Source organism: Xiphias gladius, chromosome 14 (genome assembly GCF_016859285.1).
Source record: "Xiphias gladius isolate SHS-SW01 ecotype Sanya breed wild chromosome 14, ASM1685928v1, whole genome shotgun sequence".
Taxonomy (NCBI): Eukaryota; Metazoa; Chordata; class Actinopteri; order Istiophoriformes; family Xiphiidae; genus Xiphias; species Xiphias gladius.
This window is the reverse complement of record NC_053413.1, coordinates 14,285,459-14,311,425: the sequence shown is the minus strand read 5'-3', so window position 1 is coordinate 14,311,425 and position 25,967 is coordinate 14,285,459. Positions and strand designations below refer to the sequence as shown.

At 43.0% G+C, this 25,967-nt stretch overlaps 1 protein-coding gene across 1 annotated transcript in view; it reads left to right on the top strand.

The window, feature by feature from the left end:
• The first annotated feature begins 8,046 nt into the window (after positions 1-8,046).
• Positions 8,047-25,967, top strand: part of ptch2 (patched 2) — a 31,402-nt gene continuing 13,481 nt past the window's right edge. The window contains exons 1-9 of the mRNA XM_040142691.1: positions 8,047-8,226; positions 9,970-10,162; positions 20,326-20,515; positions 20,615-20,684; positions 20,778-20,869; positions 23,174-23,282; positions 23,406-23,492; positions 23,619-23,737; positions 24,747-24,894. Coding sequence (XP_039998625.1) covers positions 8,080-8,226; positions 9,970-10,162; positions 20,326-20,515; positions 20,615-20,684; positions 20,778-20,869; positions 23,174-23,282; positions 23,406-23,492; positions 23,619-23,737; positions 24,747-24,894 — 1,155 coding nt within the window. The 5' untranslated portion in view covers positions 8,047-8,079. The remainder of the gene's footprint in view (positions 8,227-9,969; positions 10,163-20,325; positions 20,516-20,614; positions 20,685-20,777; positions 20,870-23,173; positions 23,283-23,405; positions 23,493-23,618; positions 23,738-24,746; positions 24,895-25,967) is intronic.

Sequence of the window (25,967 nt, the reverse complement as noted above, 5' to 3'; positions counted from 1 at the left end):
TTGACATGTTACCATTGACATTGTCTCATGTCCCACTTGTACCTCCAAGTTCTATAAATAAGCTGGTTGTTTGATAGGTTAAAGGGTTCACCCAAATTACAAGAAGCATGTTTCCCCACTTATCACAACTCATATCTGGCCACGAAGAACTTGGATTCATGGGCCACTGTTATCCACCTCTGAGATATCCACCTCTGCCAAAACTTGAATACAATGGAGGCAAAGGGGATTTTGCTTTTGTTGCACGAAGTATTGAAAAATTATTTTGAAAAATTCCGCAACAGTGTGTTATTCAGGAAACAAATGTTTCAGTTATTCTGGATAATCCTAAAGTCCAAATGTCTGACTGGCAAAAGTTTTTTTAGGAACTATTTTCTACTGAAGAAGTTGTGGTGAAAACGGTCCAAAGTAAAGTCTGAAGATTATCTAGAGAAAGTCTGATAAAGTTGGGGAGGAAGTGTTTGACCTTCCTCAAATTTGATTTATGAAGTGAGACGTGGGCTGAGAAACAACGTAACAACACAGCGTAGGAGCAGAAAATGCGCAACCAAACAGTTTGGCTGTTGTTACTCTTGCTTTGTGTCAGGAAGATAAAACAAGGAACATTAAATGTGAACACATTAGTTTCTGAGATATTCTCTGCGAGACAATGATGTCTTACTGCTGCTGAGCCCTAAGGGGGAGAAAATAGAAAATAAAAAAAACATATAGTACTAGATGGCTTGGACGGATGGTGGAGACACACAGATGCACAGAGAGGTGAGGTGGAGTCTCAGCTCTGGGTTGGGGGGTTGGCTGAGTAGCTGGGTGGCTTCATGGCTTGAGGGCTGATCGTGGGTGAGCGAGAGCGAGAGAGAGAGAGAGAGAGAGAGAGAGACCGAGCAGGCCACCCAAGTGGCAGTCAGTCAGAAACCTGTGTGTGTTTGCTGCTGACCCCTACACATTAGCACAACACTTCCTCAATTTGTCTTCTGTGTTCTCCGGCCACAAATGAATTTCCTCCAATCCCCCCCCCCCCCAACCCCCCAACCCCCCCGCCCCCCCAAACACACACACTCACACACACACACATAAAGACACACCGACACCACCCCATCTCTAACTTAAACGTCCGAATACATACACACACACAAATACTCTTTTTTTACAAGCTTTAGAGATACAGCAGTTGCTTATGTTGTTTAGCCAACAAAGGGTGTGTGTGGAGACACAGATTCCATGTATGGGATAACAACCTCAGTGACATGCCTCACACACACACACACACACACACACACACACACACACAATAAGCCAGATATCCCTGTCTGTCACTATGCAGGCCCCCAACTAATTAACTAAACATTGACTGGGTGGTTGATTGGGATCTCAACTTAAATTGCTTTTGCAATAAAATCACAGGAGGAAGCAAAAGCCCGACGTACTTTACAACCTCAGGTGACATTTTCTTTCTAATCTTATTCATTACAGTGTATATAACATCCAGAGCTGTAACCACAAATAGGTTGGCTATTCCAAATCACGAAAAATTAACATTTTTTCTGTCTGAAACCTTCAGTTATGTTTCCTTGCACTGCAATTTTACTACAGTCACTCCCACTTTAAATCTCTTTATTCTGTTCAATTTCACACCAAGGCTGCTTGTAATTAGCTTAGCTAGAGGAAATGTTTAAAATTGAGCGACTCCGGAATTGTAAGCTATTAGAGATTTAAAAGTTTAAAAATGTCTAAAGAAAGTTCCTGTATGATTAAATAAAAGCATTATATTTTTTTTCACTTTCCTGCTACAGTTCTCAAAAAAAAAAAAGTATCTAAATATAATTTCTGCATGTAAGACGACAGCTGTGTGTTGTCTCAAAGTCTTAAGATGGGACCTTTTCAGTAAGCTTTTTCATCAGATCACAATAATACAGGGCTTTTTTGAAAAGCTATACCATTTTAGCTTTAGTTGCTTACATATACAAACGTATGCACACACACACACAAGCACACACACACACTTTAAAAGCTACAGGTCTGAGTTTGCATTACCACCTGCTAGCTGCGTCTGACAATACCTCTGTTACAACCGCACAAACAAAGACTTAAAGAAAAGTGTGTTTCTCTGTCTCTCTCTGTGTTTTGTGTGTTTTTACCCTAGAAAGGCAACCATTCATTATGGTGACAAAGGGGTAAAGAAATGCATTATCATAATTAATCTTGTGTGAGTCTGTGGGTGGCAGCTTTGACTCTCCTCTGAGACTGACAGAGGTGCTCAATGCAGAGAGTGTCTCTCTGCTACCGGGCAACTTTTTGCCTTTTCACTGATATCTGGGAAACTCGAGTAATTATAGACTTGAAAAGTTGAAAATGTCTCATGGGTTTTCCCAACAATATGTGGGACGACTTTGTGAACTTTAAATCAAACACCCAATGTGAAAATGTTTTACGACTGAAAAAGTATAAAGGCTTTTATTAGTTTAAACTATGGTGTATATTTTATATCCATCATCATGAACTGATGGATGAAAAATATTGTGTTTTTTTTCAACAGCTTTATTTTTCTAGCTAGTCAGCCCATGGCCAAACACTCAGTTTGGTTATCATGAAAATAAATTGTTCATTTGGATAAGAGTTGACCTGAAATGTGTTTGTGATTTGTTCTGTCTTTTTTTTTCCCCCAGGGAATTTTTTGTTATGCCTCAGACTTTATTTAAGAGCTAGATGTGATGCTCTGTTGTTTTACACTCTAAAGTGGTTTGCATGATGGAATTATTGGAAATTGCCCTCACGCATAGATAACTATATTCAGGGTTTAATGAGAGGGTAAAAAAATTAAGTGATTGTATAAATCAAATAGGGTCTTTATCTTTATTCCAGACCTGCATCAAAAATCATTTATACTTTTTTTTCTAGATTTTTGATCTTGGGGCAAGGTTAGTTTTAGATATAGAAGGGATGAGGTGTAGATACATTTATTTTTCTCATACACACAGATCCTGACCCTCAAGGGCTTTTGTCATACATGAGGTGCTTTAATGCATTCCGACATTTTCATTGGAAACTGCAGAAAAATTCATGAAAATATTCCTATCTCAGATTATCTAATCCTTTTAATCTAAAACCACTTAAAACTTGTTTCTATAACAATATGCTGTAAGTGTTTGAGCCAGGCCTGGTACTGTCTATCAAGGAACTGGATATAAGGACCTTTGAAAGATAACCAATCCTGATATAAAGTTGTTCTTATTTTTAATACCTGGCTTTCTTTTCAGATCTGGAACCATCAACATGTGACATTTGTAACCTAACATAGAACCAATAATTGTCAAATGGGTTCTCTGACATATATTATAGACATTCTTGTTTGAAGTTATTCCCTGTTTCATCACTTCAGTTGCGCATTTAGCATCATGTTTCTTGTAAATGCTTCACTTTAACAATTTCTGTAAAAAATAGTCCTTTTACTTCTCAAAAGACCGTACAACAACTGAGTCCTGCAAAATATCAGCACTTTTTCCCTGAATGATCATCTTTTCACCAAAAGCTTGTTTTTTGTTGGCTACAATCGAAACTTTTGTTGGGTTCTATCTTTTCTTCTATCTCTCTTTTACCTCTTTTTTGTGTAGCCTCCTCAGTGTTCCCCAGGTACACAGCTCAGTTGTTTGGAGTGGCATATCACATTATGTCTTTTATGGTTGAATTTGATTTTCACCTCATTTCTACTATGTGTCCTAAATGATCAAGACCATCACTGTTGCTCCAGTAAAAAACAATGTACACATACAGTATTGGATCTCTCTTTTCTTCTACTCACTCTCCACCATTACTTATTCCTTAAGAGAAAGAGAAATGCAGTCGTGAGCAGTCTCACAACCTCTCTTTGATAAATAAACACTTTCTGTGCCTGAACCCCGGGCGTCTCGGCCGTTGGGAGACGGCTGATTGCCAGAGCGGTTCCGTAGCTCTGCCTATAGCACATAGAGAACCCTGGACAGACAGCCAGCCATGCATGCATGGATGAACGGATGGATGGTTGGATTCACTGGGGAGAGATGAAATGGAGGAATGGAGATACGGGGAGCAAAAAGGTAAGAGGAAGAGCAGGAGTAGAATAGCAGCTGAAACAGAGGGAAAGATGAAGGTGTTGAGAAGGAAAACAGAAATGAAAATAGGTGCAGAGGAGGTAAAAGTAGAGAAGATGGAACATGGGAGAAGGTAAAGAGAGGAAGGGATGGATGGAAGGAGGGACCATATGGGACACAGGACACGGAGAGGGGAAGGAGGGAAAGAGGGCTTGAGCAATTTGTGTTTGGGGGCGGTGGGGCGGTGTGATGGCAGATATCTGCACAGCGCATGGTCATCTCAGATGGTTTATTTATCCAAGGCCTCCAGACCAGGCCTTGGACCTCCCTGAGTTTGTTAGGCTTGAAGGGGCCCCCTACCACACAGCCCAATTCCTCACATTCCACATTAGCTCCCATTTCCAGCTGCCTGTTTCCCTCTGCCGCACAACCCGACCCAACCCAGTCCAAGCAAATCGTGCCCAGTTCCAGCAGAGTGAAAATACAGACCAGAAAGTGGCTCCCTACAAACATGAGCGCATGGTTGCCACCCATTGGACGGACGGATGAGTAAGTATATACGTAGGTGTATCAGTGAACTTCTGCAGAGAGCGGTGGATGGGTGGTAAATGACAAGGGAACAACAGTATCCTGTGATCCTACATTCCAATTCCAAAGAGGATGGATGATACAGGCAGTGGATACAATATATTCTGTTTTATCAAGAGATATAAAGAGACGGATCCATACCAGCAGAAATGCTTGACCGCAGATTTATCAAATTAAGACATTTAAGGCTTCAAAGCAGAACAAAACTCTACAACGGAATCTTTTCTTTGTAACCACAGAAAATAGGGATCTGAAATATATCTGGCTGTGGTAACAAAATGTGTCTCAGCTCTTAGATAATGACTTGTTGATCCACAAGGTCTTGTTCAAAGAGGATCAAAATGATAAAAGAGAGTTGCATGATAGTAGAGGATACATTTAATTTATTCACTGACCCACGGTCTGAGAAAGTTTAATTATTTAGCCCCCTTTCCTGATTAGACTGCTGACCTGTAGTTTTTGCTCTTAACCCTGATTTCAGAGACAAATGTTTTGGATTTGCTTGTAATGTAAGCACATACTAATCAATTTAGAAGCAGGGCTTATCGTTATTAGTATAACTAATATTTTGATTTGATATGATTATTAGTAGTAATTAATTCTGTGCACATGTTATGTGAAGTATTGTTGTATCTGGAAGGAAAAGGCCTAACTAAGGTCAGAAATGATAGCCTTTGGGAAGCTTCTGTCAGACACTGACTGCTGTTTAGCTTTTATGGATACTGATCAATGTAGAATAAGCATGTTGTGTTTATTTTATTTTATTTTTTTTAACCACCCACTTTCATACAAATGTCATTCTTTATACGATATGTTTGGTACTGTACACACTAGTTTGAAAAAAAAAAAGTACATGGTGTCCTAAACTACTAAATAAGAAAACAGTTGGTTGAAGTGTTATGTTGTACAAAAATCTGCGATAGTGGCCATAATCATGTAAAAAAAAAGCCTATGTTTACATATATATATATGAAAAAATGTGTTTTATGAACAAATCAAATATGTTCATAATATAAAAGGTATAAACTTCAAACTTCTTTGTATGTAAAAAGTTGAAAATGTGAAGTATTGCTCTATATAATCCTTTTAGGAAACCTCACCTTGGTCTATAGATATGTTATTGATTATATTATATATAAATAATTATATATATAAAATTCTCTGGTTCCAGCTTCTCTGAGGTGAGGATTTTCTGCTTTTCTCTGTTTTGTATCATTGAAAATTGCATTTTGGACTGTTGATTGGACAAAACGACATTTAAAGACATCACTTTGGGCATTTTCCCCTTTGTTCTAACATTTTAAACTAAATTATTACATGAATAAACAAAAAAAGTTAGTTGCAGCCCTTAATATGCTCTACAAATCACTTCATATTCATGTTGTACATTGAGTTAATAAAAAAAACCTATTTTGACTGAATGAGATCTGTGTTAAGGGAGCTGACTTCATTTGTCATTGCAGGACTAGATTTTATTATCATCTGACTTTCCACTTATGGCACTATAGTTGCAACAGTTAGGAAAATATGAATGAAAGTACCTTTTCACGGTGTAAATCTGTCACTGGGATGTACTGCATCACATGCATACTGATCCCAGGCCCCTCTGATAGTAACATTACATCCTCCTATCTATCTGTTTCTTGTTCTTTGTCTCTGTCATGTAAACAGTGATGATGGACATAAAAGCTCAGCAGCAAGATGTGACAGTGACTGAACCGGCCCCTGCTGTAGCTGTCACAAACAGAGTGATTCGATTGCGCCAACACCTACATTCAAATTGCTTTACTTCAGCTTCAAATTGTTTTACTGTCACCCGAAGGCTCTCAAATTGGCACCGGCCACCTGACAAATGTTCCTCACGGCAGCACGGGTTGCTGTTTAGGCAGGGAATGACTGTGTAATCTGGTAAAGTGTTTGTTCTTCACCCCCATACTGTCATGAGTGGGGCCAATGGGGGCTTACATTAGCAAACCACCAAGACACTCCTAGCCTCTTTCTTTTTTAGAGATTAGAAAACAATCTGGTCTGAAAACCCAATGTCTGTCTTTCTTTTTCTGTCTTTCTTTCTTTCTTTCTTTCTTTTTCAGGTGTAGTTCTTATGTGAACTGCTCTCTGAACTCATGAAATCATGCATGGCGGGACATGGAAACTTTCCAGAAGTCTCCACAGAGATAAGGGTGTCTCACTGAACCGCGCCGCTTTAAAGTGTTGATGAAAAAGATGCATATGTGGAATAATTCCTATGATCTTTTAGTGGCAATTTTCATAGGGATAAGGGGTTATAGCTTCTAACGGTGTAAGAAAACTGGTCAACCAACGTTTAGAAGCTTTTGGCCAAAAGAGGTGAGGCTACAGCTGTTATTGCTAAAAACCTATGCACACACTCGCAGACGTCTTCTCACGGCCTGCCTTTAACAAACTGCAACCACAGCGAAGACTTGAGATGGTAAAAATGTCTTTAGGGTGTTCTGTAACAAATGTGAGGCTCCGAAACCTCATCAAACATGAGATGCCCTGAAGTGATATGAAACGTGCTGACAGATCTGTAACTCTCCCATACAAAAAAAAAAAAAAAAAAAAAAAGGGAAAGAAAAGAGAAAGAAGAAAAACTGATTGGCCTGTGTTGATGAAACAGAAAAGCTGAGAACTGTGTGCGTGCCTGTCGCTGTTATATCAATAGATGGCATGTGCGATTGCTTCTTACAAACTGGAGGGCCAGGCAACTGGGAATAATGTTCAGAGAGCAAGTGAGGCGGGCGGGCGGGCGGGCGGGCAGCAAGCTGCGTGCGTGAGCGTGCGCGCGCGCGCGCGCGTCCGTGCGTGCGCGCCTGTGCAGGGTTTTATTGAAAGAGTTCCTCTCCCCCTCCCCCTCTCCCCCTCTCCTCCCCTCCCTCCAGCCCAGGCAGCAGCAGCCTGGGTGGTCCCCCTCTCTCTCCACTTTGGTGAGCTGTTGCTTAGCAGCTAATAATAGGCGATGTTTGCAAAGTAATTTGCCTCTTCCTTGGCCAATGGGAGCCGGAGCACTTTTCCATCAAACCTCCCTTTTCAGGATTTGCCGAGAGGCGAACTTCTCCAAATGTTGCCGCTGCGGGATCGGAGTTAGACTTGACACGGACGGCTCAGACATAGGCTACTACTACTACTACTACTACAACTCCCACTACTACTACTCCTCGCAGAGACGTCGTTTCACAAACTGTCGGGACGAATGAAGACTGAAGGATCTATACGGATTTCGGCGCATAATGTTGGGATGGAGTTTCGAGACTTGTTTGGCTCCAAGGAAGACTAGAAAACGTTCTTCTAACTTGTCGCCGGCGGTGCTGGATGCGCTCCTCTTCTATGTTGGATTATTGTCGCTTTTTCTGAACTCGCACCGATTCTCTGTCGCCTCGCTCTGCGCCCCGTTCACCCTCTTCGGACCATGGCCTCGGATCGCGGGGTCCCAGGGGCCGGCGTCTTTGGAGATTTACCCCCGAGTTATACGCGCTCCCAGCCGCCTGCGAACCCAGACCTACTCCGGAGACCCAGCTACTGCCACGCTGCTTTCGCACTTAAACAGATCTCAAAGGTGATACAACGCTCGCAGTCCGGTGTGGATTTACTATGAAGGCAGCTTTCATTCAGTCGGCAGACGTGAATGAAAGGTTTTCAGAGGCAGCTTTTGATTTAGCCGTTATCTCGCCGTGAGTTGAGGGGCGCGTGTGGGAACGTAGGGTAGGCTGAGGCAGCATCTTCCCAAACTGGGGTCCGGGGACCACCGGAGCTCCCGGAGGGAGACGACGGCGAGATCGGGAGTAGTTCGGTCCAACTGTTTATTAGATCATAAAGGAAAAAAAAGGGAGGAAATTGTCATCGGGGTTTGATGTAGACTAGAGAAACCTTACACTTCATTCTTACCGGGACAAAACCCTACAGGCTAAAGGTCTGAGCTCGCACCCCCTGGAACCAAGTGATTACAGCTTAAAACGAATTTTCATATTTGGCAGCATGTTAACTTTTGCCGTTCATTTGAATGAACACCAGACTCTCGTTATTGTTATTATTAGTAGTAGTATTAGTAGTATTAGTATTAGTATTAGTATCAGTATAATTTGTTGTTGTTGTTGTTGTTGTTGTTGTTGTTGGTAAAGCCACCGTCGGGGAGTGAGTGAGAGAGTGCGGGTTTGCTCCCGTATCCCCGGTCGTGCTGTGCGTGTTTTTGGCTTTGTGCAGGCAGCGGAGAGCGCACTGGCCCGGGGTCTGTTTGGAAATGTGGTGGGTCCTGTAAAGGAATTCACTGATTGAGTTTGATCTGACAAAGCATCTTTGGACCGCCCGGATGCTTGGACGTGTTTCAGCACCGCTGAGAGAAACCACAACACCAGCGCAATGTCTTCTGCAGCGGTGACATTTGTAGCACGGGGGCTGAAGGGCTCGTATTAAAGTAGAGATTCTAGCAGTTGTATTGTAAATTAGAGGAATGGTATGATAATAAAGAGATGAATCAGTTAGCACGTATTAGTTTATACAGAAACGAACGAGCAAGGCTTTTACTCACCCAAAATGTTAACTGCCAATATTTTTGCACACAGCAGTGCACATTTGGTGATAACTTTGTACTACAAACTCACCAAAGACCAGAATCATAGAAGGTGTTAAGTATTAAGTGCAAATTTATACAACAGTGTTGTTCCTGTAAATCTCCAACATCCAGACTGGAACTATAATCTGACATTTCATAACTTTAAGTTTCCCATAATTTCGTAATGTCACGGTTTTGTTCTATGAGTGAAAACAGTGCAGGCATGTTTGTCTTTTTCATAGCTGTTGCTCTGGACTCTCTGAGCCGAAGTTGGAGGAACTAGTCCCCCCCCCAAAAAATATGAATGCTTGTACAAATTATTGCCATAACTGTGCAGTTTAAATCCTCTTAAATGTGAGATCCTGTCCAGAGTCTGGACTAAGTTCAGGTGTTGGACATGAGATTTCCGCTGGAGTCTGACAGCACACACAAGACAGGACAACATTGGCAGTCAAACCTGTAGTTAGCTAGTTAGCACCTTAATTTGTCACCATTTTATATAAAGCGTCATTTCAAATACTACAACAATTTCTTCTCTCTGAATACAGGGGCATGTTTCATCCAATATTTTGGTTGTCAGTTGTCACTGTGGTTTAGATGGGATCTACAATCTTTACACTAGAGAAAGAGACATACAAACTATGAAACCTGCCTTTGTGGACAGCTGTGCAATGATACATTATTTATGTATGGTAACATAGTAATAATGATACTGTCCTTTTATCGCCCTCCCTCCTTCTTCAAATCTAGGGTAAGGCGGTAGGTCAGAAAGCTCCTCTGTGGATCCGGGCGAGGTTCCAGGCCCTCCTGTTCTCTCTGGGCTGCCACATCCAGAGGCACTGTGGGAAGGTCCTCTTTATTGGACTCTTAGTGTTTGGGGCCCTGTCTGTGGGACTCCGAGTTGCAGCCATCGAAACGGACATCGAACAGCTATGGGTGGAAGGTGAGTCCCAAGATATCTCTCAGTTGATACAGCATGTGCCGCTCCTGAGCGATGATTGTGTGAAGCAGCAACACAAACCCCTTAACAAGTGATGTTAGTTTTGCACCAGTGTCTGGTGTTGTGACTGTTACAACGTCCCACAGTGCATCCTCCAGGTAAACGATCATTCTGTGAGGCCAGCCTTAGGTTAATGGCTGGATTTACCGACTTTTACACTCAGCTCATGAACCTGTTTTACCCCCTGGATGTATTCGGAGTTTGAATGAGAATAGTGGCCAGTGGGAAGATGCAGGGTGGCAATGTTAGTGTCACCTCAGTGCCATGGGAGGGCACTAGGTGTTCAGTGACGGACAGACTGACTGCTCGTCTGGATGAAATCCAGACTGGAGCGGCAACAGGGTCGAGAATGATTTGAGTTGGTTTTTTAGCGTATGCCTGGATGGAAATGACGGTTACACACGTTATTTTTTTTTGTATTACTCACAAATTCATCACTCCTTGACAGGAATACAAATTCCAAATAGCTTGTAGACACAGTTATAACTCCCTTGTCAGTAGTAGTTCATGTCTTTGTCTTCTGCGTGTCACCAGAGGATTGTTTTTTTCTTGAAGCTCCGCATTGTTTGCTCATGTCTGTTCATTTCTTAATAAGTCACAGTTAACCCGAGAAACCCGAAAACATCTCTGACACAGCTGCATTCCAGTGTCATAAAGACACACAATGTCTTTTGCTTGCTTTATAAGGATGGCTGCGTTTGTGATTCTGCGCTAATTCGCAAACCTTCTCTACATTTGACACCGCTCTCTTTCACCCTGTCTAAGTGCGTTTTAGGTTAAGGTTATCTGTACATTTTCAGGGGCAGAGGCAGCTTTATTTGGTTTTTTCACACTGGCCAAATTCCTTTTAAACCCCCAGGCTTTCAGTGCAGGGGCTGATCCCCGCAGCAGATGGACTGTGTGAATGGTTAGCCATCTTTGAGGGCTCTGACCCCTCCCCCCTCAGCTCCCTGTGTGGTCCCTAACTATTCTTGGATTCCATTCAACAAGAGGCAAGCAGGCAGGCAAGCAGGCACCACCTCCCTAAACCCCTTCCCTCCTCCTCCTCCTCCTCCTCCTCACAAGAAGAAAAAATATAAGTGAATGCAGCTGAAGTTTATCCACCTGTTTTGCACACTCTAAAAGCGCCACAGCAGTTGGTGAATATAAACAGACTCTATAGGGTTTTTAAGCCCACCATGTCACTAGAGGATGGGGACAGGCGGCTCCCAACAGGAGCTGAGTGTTGAGGTGTTGGAGGAATCACACGCTGCTGGTGTCAGGAGAAGTGTTATTGGGCTGTGTGCTTCAGTTGCACAGGACTTTAAATAGGTTCCTCCATCAGGCAGAATTTAAAAAACAGTCTTTATAATTGTTGTCACTCAAATTGTTAGTTTGAGGTTGGTAGGAAAAGCCTAAGTCTCCCGCAAAAACTAGGAAACAAGAGTTTGAATTTCCACCGTCTCCTCTTTCTTTGGTTTCATCCTGGTTAGTGTAAAGCTTCGGGATTACGTCTTGAGCTAATTGGCAGCGCCACCTCTTAAAGGAGATGTTTAGATGTTTGTGTGCCAGTTGTTTTGCTGCGGAATTGAGAGAGTTGAACCGGGGGGGCTGAAAAGGAATGCTGTGCCTTTAAGAGGCCGTAGCCATGTTTCTAAAGTTTCTGCCTGCCTTGTTTCCACCAATAGCCCATTGACAAAGCTGCTAGGGCCTCAATGGAGAGTAAAGTGGTTCAGTAACAAGGAGAGGTTAGTTTTCCCTCTGTCTCTCTCTCTCTCTCTCTCTCACTCACACACACACACACACACACACACACACACACACACACACACACAAACACAGAAAAACACACACACACATGCACCATTGCACATAAGACAGAACCCAAGAGGGAGGAATGATATGCTCGCTAATAAGACAGCTGATTTCATGTTAAGAGACTCAGATTGTTTTTTACATCTGTTATTAAGTTTTATTGGATTGTTTTCCTCTAAATACCTTGACTGAAAAGAAAGCAAGTCTAATGTAAACCTGTAAGTCATTTCAATCATGTCTGAAAATGAATCTTATGAAACAGCTCTTCCAAATTGCAGCATAAGCAAAGCTTTTCCGCTGGTATCCTAATTTGTTCACAGTAAACTAGCTGTGAAATGACACCGTATGTGTTAACACTCTGCCAGCATGGTGTAAGGTGTGTGGTGGGAATGTGTGTGTGTGTGAATGTGTCAGGGGCATATGCTTCCCATCATATATTCATACGTGAAGCTGTCCCCACAGTATTCACACATAACACAAACACATACACTTGCCATCTTTGCCACCTTCGGCGTGTACAGCGTGTATGTCTGCCCGCTCAAATTTCCTGACTGCATGCCGGTGTTTCTCCCTGTGCTTTGTGTGTGTCTGTTTATATTTCTACCTGTCTGTCTGCTTGCTCTGTGAAGTCAGGCCACCAGGGCTTTTTTAATTGCTTCCTCCCTCCTACAGGACCAAAACACTGTGAAGCAGAGCACAGCAGCGCAGTCTGTGTCTAGAAAGAGTAGGCAGAGAGAGACAGAATGGGAGGTAATGGGAGGAAAAGTTCAGTTTTGTGCACTGCATACCTGCATTCCTGACCATACTTTTACAGTATACTTTCCCTCTGACATGAGAGCCTTTATTGCCCATGGATACTTGTCTGGAAACCTGTGCATATTGCATTGAGGACATGCAACAAAAAAGTAAAAGGGTTAATCATGCCTTCAGTCCTCACACCTGTGCAGGTGAGAATAGAAGCCACTATATCGGGGTGTTTAGTCTGACAAGAGGATTAAGGACTATTTTTGGTTTAATGCTCAGTCACTGAGGAGAATCTGAGACAGACATCACCCATCAAAAGGCCTTAAATTACCCACACAGATCTTGTTTTGCAGGATGTTTTTTTGTATTCCAATGTATTCCATAGTATCTTTTTTTTTTCTTGGAAAGTGAAGCAAATACTAGCACCCAATGAAGATAAGATGATACTACATTTACAATACACTACTACTACATTTCCCTTTTTCAAAGTATATTATTCGAAAGTGTCTGAATTATATTACATTTTATAATTCCTAGATTTCCTTAAATTCAATATAGATGATGTTTGCATGCTGTAAACATTCATTATGTCTTCTGTAGTGTTTTTGCTTATATATCCTGTCCACCTTTGAGGACAGGATATATAATTGGTGTGAGCTGGTCAACCTGTGACCCAGCCTGTATTGTCCACGAGCAGAAAAGAGAGAGGTCATAAAAAGAGGTGCAGGAAGAAGAGAAAGATGAGAGGAGACATCGGGGGGTTGGGGCAGGAACAGGGTGGAGGGTTTATGGCTAGCTGGCTTTTTTTGCTTGTTTTTCTGCTTGTCTCACTTGAACAAACATCAAATGTGAGACTGTTTCGTGCATGTCTGTCATTCAACATAAAGTGCTGTGTGTGTGGTGTGGGGGGGGGGGCGGTATTAGTTTGATGAGAGAGAAGTTGCTTGCTTAGGCTTGACATGTAACTAAAATCTGTGAAACTAGAGTTTTTTCTTTTTGCAGTGTTTGGATAATTGTTTTAAGTGTCATTTAAAATCGCAAAACTTTTTCAGCTCAGATTATTGCCCCACACAAAGACCCACGTGAAAAGCTTGTTTGAGAAAGAGAGGAAAGAAATGGCCTGCATGTAAAAGGTGCTGGTGTTTACTCTTATATTGCCTAAACTCATCCTTCTTGGCAGAGTATGGGTGAGGCACGACAGACATGTGCGGAGAGACTCAAGCTGTCTAAATATGAGTCCAATGAGACAGGGCCTAACCAGATAGCAGGCGCACCGCATGTTCCATAAAGAGGCCATGCAGAAAGAGGATAGGATAGGGCGACTTACACATACACAATTCACATTGAATGAATGCATAGAGACTGAAGTGCCATCTTAGCCAGCTAGTAATGAAATCAGACATGTTTTGCAGATATGAGGAGACCCAGACACAGATTGATTAAAAGACACAGAAAGAATGTGGATGAGAGAAAACACCCCTGAGTTTGCGCAAATGAGCAGATGCACACGTGGGCATTTCGATGTTTGGAGCAGTTTCTCTAAACAAACCTCGGAGCGGCACAGCAGGTAAATGCTATAATTCATCGGAGCGCACACAGCGCCCCAGTTCAGACACAGAAAGGGAGCTCTATGAGGCATTATTGGAGGTGAATAGTGCGCGGTGGTGCCCCAGCTAGATAAATAAACTCCCAGCGCTCAGGGCCCAGGACCTCACTGGTAGAGAGAACAAACAAGACCAGAGTCAACCTGGGTCACTTCTAAATGTTTATTTCACCCCCCTTCCCTCCATCCTTCAATCCAAGTCGCCCTCACTCCTTCCCCTTTCTCAGCACCCCCACCCCCCAACACACACTCACACACACTCTTCAACAGTCAGACCAAGACCACCCCCCAACAAATAAACACACATTTAGCAGCTATAGACACATGTGCACATGATAGACACATGGCTTTTGCTTCCAAGATACAGGAAACACACAGACTGCTCTCTAACAGTTATAAAACAAAAATATTCATCATGTGGACTGGATTTCAACACAGCCACATTTACAGTGATAACATACCTTTATACTGTTATTTTGGTGCCAAAGCTTTCATAAAAAGGGCACTGAACTGTCAGACTCTTTGCAACGCTGAATTCAATATCTTGAAAGGCTGCAATGCAGCCGAAAACGGGATAATGAAAACTCAATCAATATAGTGTGGCACCCTTTCTTTCCTTGCTGAAGAGCAACCTTTGTCTTTGGTCTGCGCGAAATAAAGCAACACCAGTCACCTTAGAGTTTGCACCATTTGCCTCTGTCTTCACACCATGAAAGTATAAAAAGTAAAGGGAGAGGGAGACCGAGAGAGACTGAACATTTTCTTGGTACTTGGGAGGGAAAAAAGAAATGGTTCTTGGGCTCAATAAATTCATTTCTCGTCTGAATGAGACCAGCAACGTGGAAAAATTTTGCCTTTCAGGCAGGGATGAATGTATGTTTCAACCACACATTAAGCAGTATTAGCGGTCAGTGGAGTGTCTAATGTGACTATTTTTCACAGTGGCCAACACTGCCCATGATTAGCATAATTAGCACAGGCAAGCCTATACATATGGAAATAGAAAGTGCCTAAATGCCAACCCTGGTGGAAATTTATGTGTGGTGGCTAACACCACTGGCACATCTGAATAGAATGTAAGTGAAACTGATTTTTCATGTTGTTTTTGCTGTTTTATACTGTTTTTAAAGAGTGATCTCAGGGTGTTTTGTTTTTTTTCATCATGGTGGGAACTGCTGGATTTAAACAGATTGAAAGTGATAATTTGGTTTTCTTGTGTTCACACACTGATTAGTTTATTCTCCTCATAAAATAACACTGATAAACAACTGTCTTTGAGGATTGATGAACTGATACAGTGTTTGTGTTAAGACAAACACACACAAACACACACACATTGTATTTCTATAGGTAAGATAGCAAAGTGCCAGCTTCTCTTTCTTGCCCCCAGCCTCAACCTCCCACAGCCAACTCTGGCATTGTTTTACAGGCTGGGAAAGTTTTGGTCCATTTGCTTTTGTTGTGAAAAAAACGTTCCCTCTTTATTTTATTCTGCTGTTTGTTGGGAAACATCTGAAAGAAATCGAAGTGCTGAATGACAAAAGGGTCTGCATTCAGTCTGGAAATGCTGTACTGAAGGATTGTATGGAGGAACGGCCCATCTGCTGGGGGTGCCCTGGCTAGGGAATGCCACAGGGCAGGGCCGGGCTGGGGACCCAAAGTGGGACACAGTCCTGATTCTGGTGGGTCCACGTGTGACAAAAGGAGCAAGAGGTTTTTTTTTTGTGATGCTGGGTGCCAGGCCAAGAGATTGAATTTCTCAACCATCATTTCCTTAGCTGAAAATCAAAAGAAATAAAGGACCTTTATTGGAGGACACTGTGAAAAAAAGGCTTGAGAGAAAGAGTAAATGATGTATGGAAGAGGGCAGCCAAGGGATAGCTTTCTGTCTTTTTTTGTTTTTTTTCATCATGGTGGGAACTGCTGGATTTAAACAGATTGAAAGTGATAATTTGGTTTTCTTGTGTTCACACACTGATTAGTTTATTCTCCTCATAAAATAACACTGATAAACAACTGTCTTTGAGGATTGATGAACTGATACAGTGTTTGTGTTAAGACAAACACACACAAACACACACACATTGTATTTCTATAGGTAAGATAGCAAAGTGCCAGCTTCTCTTTCTTGCCCCCAGCCTCAACCTCCCACAGCCAACTCTGGCATTGTTTTACAGGCTGGGAAAGTTTTGGTCCATTTGCTTTTGTTGTGAAAAAAACGTTCCCTCTTTATTTTATTCTGCTGTTTGTTGGGAAACATCTGAAAGAAATCGAAGTGCTGAATGACAAAAGGGTCTGCATTCAGTCTGGAAATGCTGTACTGAAGGATTGTATGGAGGAACGGCCCATCTGCTGGGGGTGCCCTGGCTAGGGAATGCCACAGGGCAGGGCCGGGCTGGGGACCCAAAGTGGGACACAGTCCTGATTCTGGTGGGTCCACGTGTGACAAAAGGAGCAAGAGGTTTTTTTTTTGTGATGCTGGGTGCCAGGCCAAGAGATTGAATTTCTCAACCATCATTTCCTTAGCTGAAAATCAAAAGAAATAAAGGACCTTTATTGGAGGACACTGTGAAAAAAAGGCTTGAGAGAAAGAGTAAATGATGTATGGAAGAGGGCAGCCAAGGGATAGCTTTCTGTCTTTTTTTTTTTTTTTCACATTGTTGCTACTTAGAATTGGTCAGAACTTTTTTCCCCATAAATCTTTCTGTTATCAAGGGAAGTTCTGTGTAGAAATCAGCTTTACTTTTCTTCTCATGCAGTGTCAATCAGGAAAAGGTCATTTCCAATGCACTACATAGCAGGTAATGGCGTACATGTCACTTACAGCCATCTTCGTCTTGGGTCTTCCTCCAAAAGCAGCGTGGGGCCTTTCAGAGGCCCCCTAATCCAGCTAATCTACCACACTGAACTTTGAAGGTGGCCTGGTCTGACCTAGCATGGCCTGGAACTGGGACTAGGCCTGTAAGCCACGAAGGGAGAATAGAATAGAATAGAATAGAATAAATTTGAAACACAGTGCTTTAAAGGTGGCCTTGGCTCTATCCTAGAAGCCAGATGTGAGAAGCCACATATATTTAACCAAGTTAGGGGATTCTGGGGGTTCGGCTTTTGGGAATGGAAGGGTCAGGTGAGGAGGAAATGACTGAGGTTGATGGAGACAGGGTCCAGTTTTTACAATGGTACACACACACACACACACACACACACACACACATACACATGCACACACACACACACACACACACACACACACACACACACACACAGGCAAACATCATATTTGTTCACCCACAGCAATGAAACCATGTCAGGGCTTGTTGTGATATTTTACGCCTGCTTTTCACTTTCCCTGTCGTAACTGTTGTGAAAGTACTTTTAGTGGTGAGGCTAGTAAATGAATTTGTATGTTTCACCCCACAGAGTCAAGTTGATTGCTAAAATTTGTAAGTCGAGTTTCTCATCTAACATCCAATGAAAGAACTGTAGATATGATTTAGACAGTTGTGATCTTTTTTTTTTTCATTTCTGTTCGTGTTGCCAGACATGGACTAATATTTCACGTTACAAAAATTGCTCATGTAATAAAATTACCCGCCATGGGGGTGTTAAAACCCCACACTCAAAGGCGCTTTCTTCCCAGGGTGGGAAAATTTCTGGGAACTGTCTCTTTAAGGCTGTGTGCAGCGCAGGCTGAGGGAGAGGGTAGGGGGACTGAAAAAGAGTGACAAAGAGAAAGAGGTAGAAAATGAGAAAGAGGGAGAAAAAGGAGAAGCAAAATCGGGAGATAGAAAGAAAGACAGATAAGAAAAGAAAGGACGAGGTTCCTTCGGGAGCGAGCAGTGAACTGAGTGGAGCTAAAATGAGCAGAGTAGTTGCAAAGCTTAAAGTTGGGTGGTTGGGGCCGGACCAGGGGTTGAGGAGAGAAGGCGAGAAATAGAGAGAGAGAAGAGAGAGGACTGACTGCCTGGGTGGTCCAGATGGGAGGAACGAGACACAAATAGCTATAATTTACTTCAGGAGGCCTGTAATTACAGAGCCCGAGTCTATCCGAGCCACCCAGTTCCTGTTGGGATCAAAACCCCACGCTGCAGAGGTTAACATACGAAATGTCAAAAAAGGTTTAACAGATGTCAAAGCGGTCCACGAACGGAAAGGGTTCCATTTTGTAGTAGCCTTTTTTGATTGGAAATCTGTGTGGCAAGGAAACTGAGTGGAGTTGGGGGGAACTATGTGTCCAAGGACAGTTTTTACATCAAGCCTCATCACTTTGCACATGTACTTGGCAGTGTGAAAATGGTTTAATAAAAGTCAAATAAACTCAAAGAACCAGTACTCCTTTTGAAAAACGTTTACTTAATTTTCTCAACCACAAAAGTCTCCCAAAAGTCTTCAGGAAATTACTTATCCTACATCTTTTTGTTGTGGCTCCCTTGGAATAAAAGCTTTATAAATACTTCTCAGCTTTAAAAAATTTGTAGGACCAGATGTGCAAACCCAACAAGAACATGTCCCAATTTTAAGTATTTTCTTCTGGGATGCACTGAGCCAGATACTTAAAAAAAGACACCCGTGCCTGCAAAACGAGGTGACTTGATATTCTCAAGCCCCTGCGACGGTAATTAAAGCCCTGAAAGCGAAGCTTAGAAATATTGGAGTGTGTCTCCAAGGCCCAGAGTTTTTAACCTGATCTCACACTTTAATGGCGTAGGCTGAATTAGTTTGTTTTTTCTTTTCTCCCCATCAATTATAGGAGCCTGCTCCAGGCTGGGGGAGGTGCAGAGAGCGTGGGGGAAAGAAAGATAGAAAGAAAGAAAAAAGAAAGAAAGAAAGAAACAAACAAACAAAGAAAGAGACAGAGAGAAGGACAGAGGCAGGAGCTATAGACAGTAATAAGAGAAGTAGAAAAATAGATGCTAAGGCGAAGCCAGGATTGAGTGCAGCACAGTGAAAGTGAGTAAAAGAGTGACAAGAGTTAGAACTAAGAAGGAGGTAGCCCTTGTTTCCAAACTTCCCCCACCTCCCCACCTCTCTCCCTTTCCCTCCCTCTCTTTCTCTCTCTGGGGTTGTCATGTAGTGGGACAGCAAGAGGGGCAGACAGGCCCTCTGTGATCCAGCGCGGCATGTTTCATGTCCACTTGGCACAGGCACAGATCCCCCCGGCTGGCAAACTCTTTTCAGGGCAACCTTCTGTAATTAGGGGGCTGGAGTCTACCACACAGCACAACATAGCTCCCTCTCTCTGTTTTTTTTTTTTTTTTTGTCATCCTGTCTCTATCTCTTTTCTCATCATCACCACCTCTGACATTCACATTTCTCTCTCTGTGAACCTATTTACCTTATTTTATCTCCGTATGTCTTTGATGGCTGTCATTTACAACTTCTCTTCTCTTCTGTTCGCTTTTCTTCTCTTCTCTTTTCTTTCTCACTCGTTTCCATATAGGAGTTACTTAAATTTGGCCGTTTGTCATCTAAACTGCCTCAAAGATGGACACAGGATTTAACAAAGAAGAACAGTTCATCAGTTGTTCGTCATGATCCCTTTTGATTTATTCAAAATGTCTGTGTCCATATCTGCTGCCCTGAGCAGAGTGGTAGAGGGGTTTTTCGGGGCATCAGATGGCTGGTTTTCCTAACTAACAGGGCACATCTGTTTCACAGAAGGAGCCAATGAGAAGCTGTATTACTCATTTCTCTTGGCCAGACGCTGGCTTGTGTGAAGTGCCTTCAAAACCAACACTGGCAAGGGCCAAGGGCGTTGGTCGATATATGTGTGTTCTTTTGTAAGCGTGTGTGCATATGTATGCACGCAAGACACTTTGTTACATGATCCCAATGTGCGTACGTGTGTGTCTTTGTATGTGCGTTAAAGATATTCTGTGCTAATCTATCTATCCATCTATCTGTCTATCTATCTATATAATTCAAGAATTCGGTATCAATTGATTCTTTATTCTTTGTTTTCTAGCTGGCAGTCGGGTGAGCACAGAGCTTCGCTACACCAGGGAGAAGCAGGGAGAGGAGTCAGTATTTACCTCACAGATGCTTATCCAGACCCCCAAAGAAGAGGGCACCAATATCCTCACCCAGGAGGCTTTGCTGGTTCACATGGAAGCCGCTCTGTCTGCCAGCAAGGTTCAGGTGTCGCTGTTTGGAAAGTAAGTGGACCACGGATGTGTCATGTGAATCATTTTCTTATGTTAAGGCTTGTGTTGTCAATAAAAGTTGTAATTAAAAATATATTTTGTTTCCCGTAGATCGTGGGATCTTAACAAAATATGCTATAAATCAGGAGTGCCTATTATAGAAAATGTCATGATTGAAAGGGTGAGTTGACAATGTTGCTTTATTCCTGTTTATACATATTTTTCCCTGATTTGTGATGTTTAATCGAGCTTCCTTTCTATTTCCGCATCCCAGATGATTGACAAGCTATTCCCCTGTATGATAATCACCCCATTGGACTGTTTTTGGGAAGGGGCCAAACTACAGGGAGGCTCCGCCTACTTACCGTAAGTCTTTGAATATTTGACCCAAACATTTTTGTGCATATTAAAACATTTCATAGAAAGTCTTGGCTCTCCCTTTGCTGTCATTGCTTCCATCTGACTTGCGCTGCTTTTGGAGAGGATGGTAACTTTTAACACATGCTAGATGGAGACATACAGTTGGGCTTTCAGTAGTCTGTCAGTGTGTGCTGTGACTGACAGCGGTGGTCAGTAATAGAGTTCTTTTAGGGCCCAGAGAGGGACTGGAGGGGGGTGTTCTGACAGAGAAATTAAAAGAGAGAAAGTAAGGGAGAGATGCAGCGAGCGAGCGAGGGATGGAGAGAGAGGAATGGCTGCAGCAGCAACTGGATGGTGGGTTGGTAGAACGGAGGGCGGGGAGGCGGCGGCGGCGGTGGTGGTGGCAGGGGAGCCCTTCGGGTCAGACAATGGTAAGCATTCTTTCAGTTTACGAGTGAGTGTCCATCAGTGCAGGGGCCCCGGAGGAGGGAGGGGGGCCGGCTTTGTCAGCTCACGGCTAACACTCGGCATTCTCATGGTAATGCCCCAGGCTCCCAGCTCCCAAGTTGTCCAACAAATAAAATGGGCAGTATTCAAGCCTCAAGTCCCCCGAGAAAGACAGAGAGAGGCTACAAGACAGTTAACAGTGGAGTCTGGGCGTATTTGGGCATTTGTGGATTCAAGTTTTTTTTTTCTTCCCCTTTTTTTGTGGACGAAGTTCTCTTGAGAAATTGAATCACTGAAAGAGGTTTTTTTTTCGTCGTCAGGAGTGATATTTCAATTGGGTCCTTAGTGTATAAAAGATAGTTTAGATCACAGCAGATGTTTCTTTGTAAACAGATTATTTGTTTATATTTCTGTCTAGAGTTTATAGCAGTATGTTGCATGACAATCCAGCGAGTACAGAAACAAACACAAGTTTCCCATCCTTTGCATCTCCCAACTGAGCACAGGGACAGAGAGGGAGAAGGGTTCCTTTGATGATTCACACGTCCTCCAAGTATTCTGTAAATCCCATAACGTGCTCATCATCTGTTGTTATTTATTCATTGTTTTTTTTACTAATTTTTCATGTGGAGCTGAGAGGAACTAGGTGGTGACTGAAGACAGTGTCCCTGTAGTCAGATCCCACTTCACATCAGCCCTGGTTTTAAATTCAAGAAACAAAAACCAAAAAAGAGTGAGGTGGAGAGAGAGAAAGGGGCAGGGGGGGAAGGCAGATTGGGAAAGAGAGTGAGGAAGAGTAAGTGAGAGAGCGAGAACTTGGGAGAACAAAGAGCAGCAATCTATGAAAAAACAAAAGGGCCCAGGTTCGGTTCACTCAAGCAAAAACTAACCGATACAGGAGTGTGTCTTTGAGTGCAGCATCAAAAGGGACCCTGGTATGTGGGAAAAGGAGAGGATCTCATCATGAGCCAATGGATGGAGATTGAACCCAGAGTTGAGATACTTTGAGATTCTTTTTATTTCCCTCGCTTTCTGTCAGTCTTCTTTCTTACTTATGTCACTGCAGAGAATGTCCATCTTAAACATTTTCTTAACACTGAATCACATAATCTTGCCATTAAAGAAGCCTATTATTTCTTTCTTTTCTTTTTTTTATGTTAAAATCCTGACTGTATTTTAGGAAACCGCTGATAAACCAGGAAAAGCAGTTAAGCTATTTTACATCGTGCCAGCTTCATTTTCAGCTTTAGGGTACTGTAAATAAAGGTCTAACTTTAAGTAGTAGCAATCAATAATATTAAAGTGGATTGATAGTGTAGAATAGATTTTTAGGGGGTAATATGGAGCAAGATGATAAATTTATCCTATGAAGAGGCAGGAGGCAGTACAGGTGAGGCTCAGAAATAGCGTCTTTGTCAGGGAACATCACACAACAAATGGTGTTAAAGTTCTCCTTTCCCTCTTCTCTCATCCCTCACCTATTTCCCTCCGTTGCATCCATTCAGCCTCTCCCCTTCCCTCCTTCCTTATCAAGATGTATGGGAGGCAGAGGTAATTGTTATGACTCAGTGCAGGACATTGAGGAATGGAAGCGAGCCGGCAGCCACCCTGCCTTTTCCCTGGGCATTGTGGCAGCGTGAAACAGGATAATAAACGCCATTTTATCCTGTATCTGGAGCTAGCCTCTTGCGTAGCCCAGCACAACGACGGAGCGAGAATGAAACTGAAGTGAACGTTTTCCTGCTCAAATTGAACATAAGCAGCGATGCAACGCTATGAAGCCTTTCAGGCACAAAGCGATAAAAGGACTTTTACAGTTTCTTCTTGAAGTTATCAAGTCATATCTGTGTCTTTGCTCTCCAGGGGTATGCCAGATATCCAGTGGATGAATCTAGATCCAGTCAAGCTGATGGAGGAACTGAGTCAGTTCACTTCACTGGAAGGATTTAGGGAGATGTTGGACAAAGCCCAGGTGGGTCACTGACAGAGTTACTGAATGAAAGACTTATTCTCATGAAGAACTACTTGCTTACTCATCTATGTGCATACCTTTTTCCATATACTGAGACTTTTTTAACATCGTTTAATTTGGTAGGTGGGCCATGCCTACATGAACAGGTCTTGTCTAGACCCCTCAGACCCCGACTGCCCCCTTAGTGCTCCCAACAAGGAGAAAGGAGAGGTAAGCTCACACAAAATAATGCAACTTCTGTTGTGAGGAGATAAAGACAGTGACACTCAGAAGTACAGATACACCTTACTTATTTCTGTGTTTTACCATCTGTTCCTCTGCCCTCCTTCCATTTAGAGTCCTGACATTGCTAGGCGTCTCCAGGGTGGTTGCCATGGTTTCAGCCGGAAGTTCATGCACTGGCAGGAGGAGCTGATCCTGGGAGGGCGGGTCAAAAGCCAGGATACTCTGCGGAGGTGTGTGTTTATTAAGACATGTAAAGAAAGATTATACCCTGCAGTTTCAGGTGATTTTACACAGTGTGTTATAAGTTTGCTCTTGTCTTACTGGAAGATGTAATAGTAATAGGGTTGTGTGATGACTGCCAGCTGAGCAGGCAGCCAGTTTGCCCATCAGCTTGTGAGCCGCTGTGACTGTGGAATCTATGTAACCCCTAATAACCCAACAGACACATGCTAGGAATGCCTTGTACCGAGAGGGTTCAGTTTCCCGCATGACCCCGGTCCGGGATAGGCCAATTAAAGATGATTGACAGCTGCATAAAGCCCACACACCCTGCTGCACATTCGTTGTTTAAGCGACCAAAGAATAAGAAGAAATAGAAGTATGGAAAAAAAAAGTCAAACCCATATATTTTGTAAAGGTGACACAAGTCTCTTAATTAGACGTACTCCAGAGTTTTGTTTTTTCCTATTGACTTCAACTGGATTGAAAAGCATGGCCAATACAAATGGAGAGACAGCACTGGGTCAGAGCCCAGATCATGATCCACACGGGCCGAACAGAGCCTTGAGTGAAAGAGGATTCCAGTCCCATCTGCAAGAGCCACACTTACTCTAGGATGTGATTTATGATCACTTCTTGCATATTTTGAACAACACTGCTGCTCACTGTGCCGGTGCCAAGAAAACCTGAGGACTTGTGGGATCGCAGCCTGGAGACCGGCAGACAGACAGACTAGATAACACCTGCTTTTGGCTGTTTACATTGGCAGACAGTCAGGCAGGCGGTAAAATCCCAGAAGAAATGGCACCTGCTTTTAGCCATTCGCAGAGGGGCTTGTTCCAATAAGAATAAGGTTTAGGGATACCAAGAACAGTCACACAGGATGATTTTTAATGTGCTAGTTGTGAGATCGGTGATGTAGATGACGTTTCAACTCAGCTCAACACACAATAAACCATGTCTAAAGGCAGAGTCTGACATCTCTGATGTGTCCTAAGCTTACATTTGTGTGTTTGGCAGTGCGGAGGCTCTCCAAACCATGTTCCTGTTGATGAGTCCTAAGCAGCTGTACGAGCACTTTAAAGACGACTATGAGATCCATGACATCAACTGGAATGAAGAAAAGGCTACCGCTATCCTGGAGTCCTGGCAGAGGAAGTTTGTGGAGGTGCGAACATATACACACATTTCAAATGCACACACTTCAAGGAAAAGCTGGACAGAAGTAGAGATTTTTGCTGAGGCCACCACTAAGAAATAGAGAGAGGATGAGAAAAATGAGGAGGCATTTCCTTGCCCCTATGCAGGCATGTTTTGCTTCGGTACACACACACACACACACACACACACACACACACACACACACACACACACACACACACATACACACACATACACACGCACATACACACACACACTGCGTGGGACTCATTCTGCAGTGTCTGAATTCCATCAGTCTTCAGTTCCCTTGTAAAGCGAATCACAGGGCAGACCAGAGCAGTAGGTATGTGTATATATGAGTGTGTGTGTTTGTGTGTGTGTGTGTTTGTGTGTGTGTGTGTGTGTGTGTTTGTGTGTGGTAGGTCAATCATCTCTCTCTGTCAGAGCCCTAGTTATAAGAACAAGCTGTTGCCGTGATAGCTGACACCCACCACGGTAAGGGTAAGGAGAGAGGGAGGGAGGGAGGAAGGTGAGGGACATGTGGTTTACTAAAACGTAAACTGAGAGAGACACTGTACCTCTTCCTGACACATTAAAGAACAGGAACAGATCTATTACAGATAGCGAATGATGGTGAAATGCGAACAGGTAAATAGCTCTGGGGAACTTTGGTCCATTCATGGCACCGGGTGGAGAGAGCAGCCTCCTGAGCCATGCGATCCCATCCCTTTCACCTTTGACTTCACAACCTCTGGCATCTGTGCTCATTACTCCTCAGGTGTCATACACACACGCGCGAGCGCACACACACACACACACACACACATGCTAGCACACGAAAAACACACATGCACATTCATACTCACTTTCACACATATGAACATTTCAAAGGGACAGGGGCCCTTTTCTTTTTCTTTTAGTGCCCTAAAATATGCAGTTGTACGAGAGGCTTGGGGTACCTATGGAGGTACTGGACTGTGTGTGTAGAATGGTGTGTATCTTCATGTGAGAGAAAAAAAAAGTATTTTTCTTACTCAGCAGCTCAGCCCCACCACGGTATTTAGTATACTTAACTATCAA